Below are 9,863 nucleotides of genomic sequence, written 5' to 3'. Positions count from 1 at the left end.
AGCGGCTAGGCCCGCGAGCCATGGCCGCTGAGCCTGCGCGTCCGGAGCCTGTGCTCCGCAACGGGAGAGGCCACAACAGTGAGAGGCCTGCGTACCGCAAAAAAAAAAAAAAAAAAAAAGAGTAGGTAACTTGGAGCTCCTGCTCAGATATTTCAAAACTAGTATTTGAACCCCTCTAATGTTATTACTGCTGCATCACACTTTGTGTGTTAGATGTAGCGTATGTGATGCCTTGCACACAGCTGGTCTAAATGTCAGGGCCTCCTTCCCCTGCTTTGTTCGTAGTGCGTATTTTGTGTGTCATTTAAATTATGATCGTAATGAATATTCATTTTGGTACTCTGCTTTTTTTTCTTTTATTTTTTTCCAACCTAAATGTAAACCTGTTTCTCCAGGCAATAACATGGAGTTTCCACCTGTTATTATTAACAGCTAAATAATTTTATTGAAGTTTTATAACCTTATAACCCCACCTTCCAAGCATTTTTTTATATCTAGTTGGGTCTATTTTGTATTTTACTAACTTTACTACTGTAGACTATCCCCAATATTCTATAGCGGTGTCCTAACTTAAGAAAAGCATCATTCTGTATTTACTGCAGGACCCACAGGAGGGTGGGAGTCCTGACTTGCACTTTGGCTCGGTTCAGGTTAACCAGGCTAGAGGGCAGGCTAGTCGTTCTTAGGTGGTATGTGCATTTAGCTCATCTCAGACCTGTTGCTACACTGGACAGACAGGTATGGGAGGGGGTGCTTTTGGCTGGTTTGGATATTGGTGAGGCAGAGTTAAATTATGGCTCAGAATGGCCTTTAGAGTCTGGCAAGGCTTGAACTCCAGTTCTGCCACTTACCATACAGGGTACAGCCCGAGTCTTGGTGAAGTTGTGAGAATTAGAGGGAATGATTGTCAGGGGCCTGGCAGGTGCCGGGGAAGTGTTACCTTTGGGCTGCTGCTTTTCTACGGGGTTGGCAGATAACTGCTACTTGTATCCATTTGTCTGGCTGTGTAGAGCCAAGAGTAACAAGGCTTTGTTTGATTGTAAACCACTGGTGTCCTCACTGCCATGGATCTGAAACAACTGCCTTATTTCTCTTTTCACAGAAATTGCCCCAATGATGGCCAAGACGATTAAAGCTTTCAAGAACAGATTCTCCCGACGATAAACTGAGGACTTACCTTGGAAATGAAATTTGCGGGGAGGAATACGAGGACGAGGTGGGGGTTGGGGAATGGAACTTCCAGAGGAGACCAGGATCTTTCGCTTCGTGGAGGCTTTTGGTCTCCGAGTCCCGCCTGCACAGTCAGCAGGCGTCGTGCCTGTGCCTGTGCCCGTGTCCGCAGCTGCCGCCTCCCTGCCTGGCGAGCACTTCCGAGTTCTGAAGAAGATGTGAAGCCTCACGCTCACTGAGGATTTTAAGGTCAAGTGTACCTTTGTTGTTAATTACCTTCTTTGTAAACTATAAGACATAGTTTTAATGAATAAATATTGCCCCCAGATTGTATTTATATTACCCCCAGGTTTTTTTTTTTGTTTTTGGGGTTTTTTTTGTCTTTTTCCGGTCCTCTACCACACACTTAGCCTTTTATTTTTAGGGTTCTTTGTTAGACAAAAGCCTATTGAAAGCCTTTCCCCTGTCCCAGTTCATCTCTCCTGAGTAGACTCTGGCCCAGAGAGAGGACTGGGTGTCCCCAGAGCCTGTGTGGCACGTGCTGCACGTAGAGCGAGGAATGGGTCCTGGGCTGCCTGTCCTGGAGGGGGAGCCCCGGCGTGGTGACAGGAAGTGTTCAGGTCAGACACCCCCCACCTCTGAGACCCTCAGTTGCTTTGAGGTCCTGTGCAGGTGCATCTCTTTCCTACTCATTCAGGGAATTATTTATTAAGGGAAGTTCTAGAGTCTTTCCCCCCAGCCTTTTTGCCAGGTCCCACTGTTTTTGAGGCTCACTAGAGGGCACAGAACTCCAGTATTTTTATAATTTCCAGTTTCTAATTCAAAACTTTAGGGTTTTTTTCCTCCCCTATTTTTCCTTCTCCCCACTGGCATGGGGCAAGACACAAACACATGGCAGGGCTTTCTGTAGGCCCCCAAATACAACTTTAGAGTTTTAAAATCCAGCACTGTAATCTCTTAGTCCCTGTGAATTGCTACTAGAAGTGAATGGTTTTTAAAGGTAATGCTGCGTTGGAAATTGGTTTTGTTTTTGCCTTTCTTTAAAAGGTAAGATCATGTGATTGAAAGAGCACAACAATTTGCTATGTTTTGTAGAGAACTTAGCAGCTTGAAACTCTCTCTACTTTTTGAATCTTTAAACCAGAATTTGGAGGTAAGGGCCAGTTTAAGGAAAGGGTCTGAGCCGTAGCATCAGGATGAGGGAGCCACAAGGGCATCCACCAGTCTTGGGAAGGGAGTATCTCACTTGCGAATTGACATAGGGGGAAAAATCAGAACTAGGAGGACAGTGTCAGTGTCCTTCTTGGCTGTTGAAGGACACTAATCTAGTAGGAACCCACTTGGTTGTGACCCAGGTAGAAGTAGATACTGTAAATTTGAGAAGCCCATCCTCAACAAACCTGAGAAGCAGATTGAGGGCGTGGTTAGTGTGATAGCCCATGGCGCTTGGCAGTTACCAGTCCCTTTGACAAGCTCGCTCAAAGCCCAGAATATGGAGCCCACTGTTTTTAACCATCCTGGAGACCTCAGTTAGGCTAACCCTGAAGATTGCAGAGCGACGCAGCAAGAAGTCTGTGCAGCAGAAGCATGGTTCAGTGTGCATTGCTGTGCAGGGTACCGAGGGACACAAGTACTGCTGTGTTTTCATTTGCTGTATTTTTGAATTGGGTAAAGCATTCTTTCTCTTGATTGTTTGTATTACCATTCCACCAGTCCCCCAGGCTGCTCCCCAAATGTGATATTAGAAAGCCTCTTATCTAAAACCAAATGAGCGTCTGGGTCAGGTGCCAGACACCTGTTGCCTAGAATAGCTTCCTCTAGGTGTCCACGCCTTGAATTTGTCTCTTACCTGTGTGTTCAAGTCTCTACCATTGAAACCAGTTTTTCATATTTGATACAGTTGTGTATGATTTAATTTCCTTTATTAGGAGTCTTTGGGCAGGGAGGGAAGAAAAGACACATCCCAACATCACTATCCATCTTTGGATCACCCCTGTTTGCATAGAGCCAGATCTTTCCCTCTCCCCCTCCAAGACTGTCTGCATCAGGGATGTGACTTGGTAAGAAGAGGGAAGAGGAAAATCTGAGTTTCTAAACTACCGCCTCTCCTGGGTTATTGATATGCCTGCAGAGCAGACACAGGATGATGTTGAACCTTTGGTCTCATTTGTGAAAACTTGTGCAATCTTTTTTTTCTGTGCTACACTACATACAAATCACCGAATTGCAAATTAACACCTTTGTGATCCTTGGTGTAATGATCAGTTTCTTTGGGGCTTTTCCTTTCTTTCCGGGAAGTGGGAGGGAAAGGAGCAAGGTATTATCTTGCTCTTCATTTGTATTTTGGTCCCAAAATGTAAATACAATTTTCTATGTTACTTTTTTGTGGTAACTACCAAGATGAATATTTTAATTAGATAAGTTATATGAAAAGGAAGGAAAATTCCATGTCTAAATTAAAAAAAAAAAACACCATATACTGTTGTCTTTCTTCCTTTCTCCCTTATTGTGTCAGAGAATGGAAGTCGGTCACAATGTCTGGTTTCTGGGCTGTGAGGCAGAGATCTTAATCCCTGGGCTGGGCCATAAAGGATGCTGGATTTCTGTCTGTACTGTAGCACAGCAGGTCTGGGAAAAGGGGACTCAAAGGGAGAGAACCCTATGAGCAAAGCAAGGAAACTCAGATAAAAATGAGCACTTGGTGGGGACCATGCACTGTCCCTTACTGCACTTGGAACCCTGGGACTGACCTGTTACCCCGTTTTACAGTTAGAAGTTGAGGCTCTGAGGGGTGAAATGACAGCCAAAGCCATATAGCTAGTAAGTGGCAAAGGAAAGGATTTCAAACCCAGATTCTCTGACTGCAAAGTGTGTGCCACTCTACCTTTCAGTCACTTCCAGCGGGTGTGGAGGACCCAGATAGGTCTCCTCAGTCTAACATTGGCTTCCTAATGAGAGCGCAACGAGCACACAGGCAGAAAGGTCGTGGCAGCAAGGGCTTAATAAGAACCTGCTGTGTTGGCCCTGGCTGAGCTGTGGGAGTTTCAGCATTCGTGGGTGGAGCCAAGGGCTTGGTTTCAGCCCCTACATACATCAAGAGCCTTGGTTCTCACATCAAAACTCAACATCTCATGGCAACACGGTTTTATTATGATCCCTTCTCTCCTAAAGAGGGTATCCTTGGTGTATGGTCTGGACTTATTTTTCCCAATTCTTTACTGGATCTAATTCTCACTGTTACAAATTACTATGCATTGAAGTTAATGATGAAATGTGGTATCCGATGGATGATTTTACCCGGTGTCTGTAAGTTAGCCCTTTGTCCCTTATTCATTAATTCAACATTTGCTGAGCCAGGACCTGTATTAGACCCTGGGATATAGAGTAACATGCAGTCAAGTCTGGCGCTCATGGTCAGGTAAGAGTAACTGAGCTCACTGGTTATATACCTACCATGTTCCAGGAACCACAGTCTCATATACGTACATTATCTTGATTATCACAATGGCACTATAAGGTAGGTTGTCACAGCCCCCATTTAAAAACAGAAAGCTGAAGCACAGGGAAATTAAGAACTTGCCCAAGGTCACACAGTGGTGACCAGTGGTGCTGTGTGCTGTTGGTCTGACTCCCAAGTGCATGTTCTCAGTCACATTTCCCATCTCACACGCAAACACATACCCAATGTTAGGCTTCTGGAACAAAGCCAACCTCCAATGCAGAAAGATGCCCAGGCCAAGACCCTAATCATTTCTAGAAATGACTTCTCTGTGCTTCGTGTAACTGATGTCCAGAAGAATCCTCTACCTGGCTCATCACCTTAACAGATGCCCCTCTCACAGGGTTTCTCCACTAAGTTCCCACATCCACTTGCGTGTCTCCCTGGTGATTTGGCTAACCTGATTATTTGGTGAAATAGGCAGTTTGTCCTCACAGGCCCCCAGACTTCTCCTTCTGTGATGCCTACTGTCTCAACTCTTTTCAGAAACTTCTGAGGAAAGTTCAAGCCATCAAAGTTTTATATAGCTACACCCATGTTTTGCGAGCAGAGAGTCTCTGGGCTTGGGGCCCCAGAATGTGCATTAAAAAAAAAAAAAAAAAAGAATCCAAGCAATTCTTCTTATAATGCACATTAAAGTTTGAGAACTGCTCCAGCGAATTTTCCACAAATAGTGTAAAAGCTTTTCACAGCTGGCCTGTATGTCAGGGCTGGGAAGCTTGCATATTCAGTCACACAGCAAATACTGTGCTGTCCCCACTCTGTGTCACTGCATAAGACAGACATGGCCCCTCCATTCATGGAGCTTTCATCTAGTAGGGGAGACAGTAATCAAATAATTACACAAATCATTGTTTTCTTTTGGTTTTTTGGCCACACCACGTGGCTTGTGGGATCCCAGTTCCCCAACTAGGAACCGAACCCGGCCCCTCAGCAGTGAAAGCGTTCCAACCACTGGACTGCCAGGGAATTCCCAGAATCATTGTTTACAGATTTCTGGCCCCACTGCAGAAATCTGAATTGGTCAGAGGTAGGATCTGGAAGTAGGTACTTTTTTTATAGGCCTCCCCCAATGAGTTTGATGAGCAGCCTGGTTTGGGAATGTCTCGTGCAGTGGGGAAACAGCGCATGAGCTTTGGGACAAGACAGATTCAGGTTCAAATCCTGGCTCCACCACTCTTCAGCTTTGTGACACCTCTCTGAGCCTCAGTTTCCTCATCTATGAAATGGGAATAATGACACCTCACGGGAATTCTTGTAAGGATTCAATGAGAGAAGTGGAGCTCAATATTTTACTGTCCTTCCTTCATTCCCTCTAAATGCGTAATGAAAGGCAAAGTTTTGTTTTCTCTTGAAAGGAATTAAAGCTTTAGGATCACGAGATAAGGACTATTCTGAGGTCAATGAGTCCTTCCTGATAATTGAAATCTTAGCCCCTGCTGCCCCAGATAGGATTAGTTCAGCTTTTCTGTTTTTGGACTCCTATCTATTTCAGGTCCCTTAAACCATAGCCCCTAACAACCACCAAAAAGGCAGACACTACCTAATTTCTTGTTATCTCAGGGGTCACAAATACCAGGAGTTTGGTGTAAGACAGTGGGAAGTGGTGGGAACAGAAGGAAAAAGGGCTATTTACACAGCTCCACCTGATTGTTTCCAGGCAGAAGGCAGGGCCCAGTGTTGCCACATCATCGAGTTTTAAAGAAAGGACAGAAATCTAGACTTCTATGTAAAATTTCCCAGTATTTAAAACCCAGAAAATCTATATAAAGTGGATAATTTTCCAGAAAAATACAACTTACCAAAATTGACCTGTAGAAATGACAAATTTAAACAGACTAATTACCATAGAAAAAATAGAGAAAGTAGTTGTAGAGCTTGCCCTATAAAAAAGCTCCAGGCCTAAGATTTCATAGGAGAATTCTTTCAACCTTAAAGATTAGATAATACCAATGCCACTTGAACTATTCCAAAGCAAAGAAAGAGAAGAGGTTAAGGAACTCTGGACTTGGTTATGGTGTAGCCACAATTCCCAAATCTCAGTGGCTCAACACAAGCAAGATTTGTTTCTCACTCACACTACATGTCCAACTGAGGGTCTCTTGGAGCTCTGCTTTATGTCATCCTCACACAGGGACCCAGGCTGAGGGAGGCCTTCTAAGATTTTCAAGGCAAGTTAAGAATACTGCACTGGACCCTAAGCTATGTCCAGAGGTGACATCCATCATTTCCATCATATTTCATTGGCTGCACCTAAATTCAAGGGGACAGGGAAGTACAATCCATCCATGCACCTTGATGCAGAGAACTGGAAATATTTGCTAACTCCAAAGGCAATCACAGTAGCCTGGATTCTCAGGTACTCCACAAGGCCACCCAGCTTTGAATTCCACACATCCAAGCTTCAGGAGGTCACTTAACCTCTCTGTGTCTCGATGTTTTCCTCCCCAAATGAGGAAAATACACCAACCTTGTGGAGCTATCATATAATGATTTAATGAGTTAAAACATGTAAAGTGCTTAAAATCGTGCCTGGAACATAAAAAGAGCTCAAGACATGTCAGCCAGGATGTCAGTGATGAATTAGGTGAAGTACCCAACATGGAATAGGCATTTAGTAAAGGGTTTTTGTTATAACTGAAGCTCTGAGGAAAATGATTTGTCCAATGTAACCTAGCTGGTACGTGCAGCATAACATGGTGGTTAACAGCCTGAGCTCTGGGGTCTCAGCTCTGCACCAGAGTAAGTACTTAATAAATGTTAATTAATATTTGGAGGTGGTTCAATGTGGTTAGCCTCAACAAAGCCTCTGGAGGCCCACTGCCTGGGTTCAAATCCTGGTTCCACTACTAACCAGCTGTGTGTCCATGGGCAAGTTACTTAGCTTCTCTGTGCCCCAGTTTTCTCACCTTTAAAATGAAAATAATAGGACACCTATAATTATGAAGATTAACAAACAATGCAAGTAAAGCTCTTGGGACAGTGCGTGGCACATTATTAGTGCCATATGGTTATTAGCTATTATTAGTACAATACTCTCGGTTTGCCACAAGGAAGCATTCGAAAGTGACAGAAAAATAGTTCATTTCGCCCAGCTTAATTGAGACAGGAGAGGAGGGAAGGTGGATACTAATTCAGCAGTCCTTTTGCTACAGAAATGTTTGCAGATGAACCCGGGAGTAGGAGAAAGAAAAAATCGGAAGTTTTTCCTACCTGCCCCAGGGTAAGTCTTAGAAGTCGGTGAGAATTCCCATTTGTCCTCAGACATCCCTGCAACATAGGAGTGCAAGAGAAGAGACAGACAGAGTAAGGAGAGGCAAAAGGCATTATCTGCAAATCAGAGCCAGGCTACCTTGCAAGAGCTGGTTTCTTCCAAATCCAACCCCCTTAGCAATTGCAATTTCCCACCGAACCAGACGGGGGTGCTGAGCTGACACTAAGTAACGGACACTATCTACCCTTTTCCAACCCACCAGATGTTGTTCCAAACCTTTTTCATACGTTATTCATATCGCCCTCATAATAAAACCCTACAGAGTAGGTACTCTTATTATTCCCATTTTATATATGACAAGTCTGAGGCTTAGAGAGGCTAAGTGACTTGCCCAGCAGGCCACACTCAATATTTGCAGGATTGAGGCAAGAGTACAAATGGTGGTGTACTTAAAAAGTTATAAATGGAGCTAACGAACGGTTAAAAAAAATACAGCCTAGCAATTCCCTGGTGGTCCAGTGGTTAGGACTCTGTGCTTTCACTGCTGTGGGCCCGGGTTTGATCCCTGGTGGGGGAACTAAGATCCTGTAAGCCGCACAGCCTGGCCAAAAACAAACAAACAAAAAATACAGCTTATTCTGCTACCTTGACAAATGAACCTTCACAGTGACCTGGAGGCCACCTTCAGATTTCTGAGCCTTTGGAGCTCTGCACTAGAAGGTGGTGGAATGGGATTCCCTGGTGGTCCAGTGGTTAGGACTCTGTGCTTTCACTGCTGTGGGCCCGGGTTTGATCCCTGGTGGGGGAACTAAGATCCTGTAAGCCGCACAGCCTGGCCAAAAACAAACAAACAAAAAATACAGCTTATTCTGCTACCTTGACAAATGAACCTTCACAGTGACCTGGAGGCCACCTTCAGATTTCTGAGCCTTTGGAGCTCTGCACTAGAAGGTGGTGGAATGGGAGAGAACAGGGCCCTAGCCCCACCCCTCTTCTCTTACCCCTAAAATGTGTCCCTGCAAGGGGCCTTGTGCACAGGCGTGCAGGTGTCTTAACCTGTATGCTCACATTCTGTTCTAGGGTCTCTAAATTGAAAAGGTCCAGCAGGTATCCAGCACAATGAATGACAAAAGAGCCACAGCATTACATTTCAGAACACTAGGGACCAAAAGAAGATCTTAAAAGCTTCCAGAAATGGAATGAGAGAAACCCACACAAAGAATCAGGAATCAGAATGGCACTGTATTTCTAAGCTAGAAGACAACAGAGCAATAGCTTCAAAATTCTGAGAGATTCTATCCTCATCCAAATTACCAATTAAATGTAAGAGAAATTTAAAGACATTTTCAGTGGTCATTTAATATGTATGGTAGTGTGGTAGCCACCTCCAAGGGGGCCTCTAATGAGTTCTACCTCTTGGTATTCACACCCTTATGTTGTTCCCGCTCACACTGAATATGGCTGACCTATGGAACCGTGGAATATTTTAGAATCAACAATATGTGATTTCTACGGCTAGGCCATAAAAGACATTGTGGTTCCTACTTTGCTCTCTCTTTGATCACTTGCTCTGGCGAAAGCCAGCCACCATGTCACTAGGACACTCAAGCAGTCCTACGGAGCGGTCTGTATGGTGAGGCCTTGTGCCAACAGCCTGCACCAACTTGCCAGCCATACGAGAGCACCATCTTGGAACTGGATTGTCCAGCTCCATCAAGCCTTCAGAAGACTAGAGCTTCGTGAGAGAGCCAAGACAGAACCCCCCGGCCCCCCAGCAAAGCCGCTCCCAAATTCTTGACTTGCAGAAATTGTGAGATGAATGCCGACTGCTGTTTTAAGCGGTTAAATTTGGGAGTAATTTGTTACACAACAAAAGATAACCAGTATGGGTCTATTGGGAGGCGGGGTAGAGCAGGGACCCACAGTATTTTGTAGTTCTTCCAATTAAAAGGTGAAGTCTATCTCTCCACCCTTGAATTT

General features: G+C 44.6%; 1 protein-coding gene across 2 annotated transcripts in view; it reads left to right on the top strand.

Annotated features, from left to right (window-relative positions):
• ELOA (elongin A) overlaps positions 1–3,549 on the top strand; it is a 15,560-nt gene extending 12,011 nt beyond the window's left edge. For both annotated transcript variants that reach the window (XM_024125457.3, XM_024125458.3), the window contains exon 11: positions 1,103–3,549. In XM_024125457.3, coding sequence (XP_023981225.1) covers positions 1,103–1,164 — 62 coding nt within the window. In that variant the 3' untranslated portion in view covers positions 1,165–3,549. The remainder of the gene's footprint in view (positions 1–1,102) is intronic.
• Positions 3,550–9,863: the final 6,314 nt, after the last annotated feature.

Source organism: Physeter macrocephalus, chromosome 3 (assembly GCF_002837175.3).
Source record: "Physeter macrocephalus isolate SW-GA chromosome 3, ASM283717v5, whole genome shotgun sequence".
NCBI lineage: Eukaryota > Metazoa > Chordata > Mammalia > Artiodactyla > Physeteridae > Physeter > Physeter macrocephalus.
Note: the sequence above shows the minus strand (reverse complement) of the source record. Positions and strands in the feature narration are given on the sequence as shown.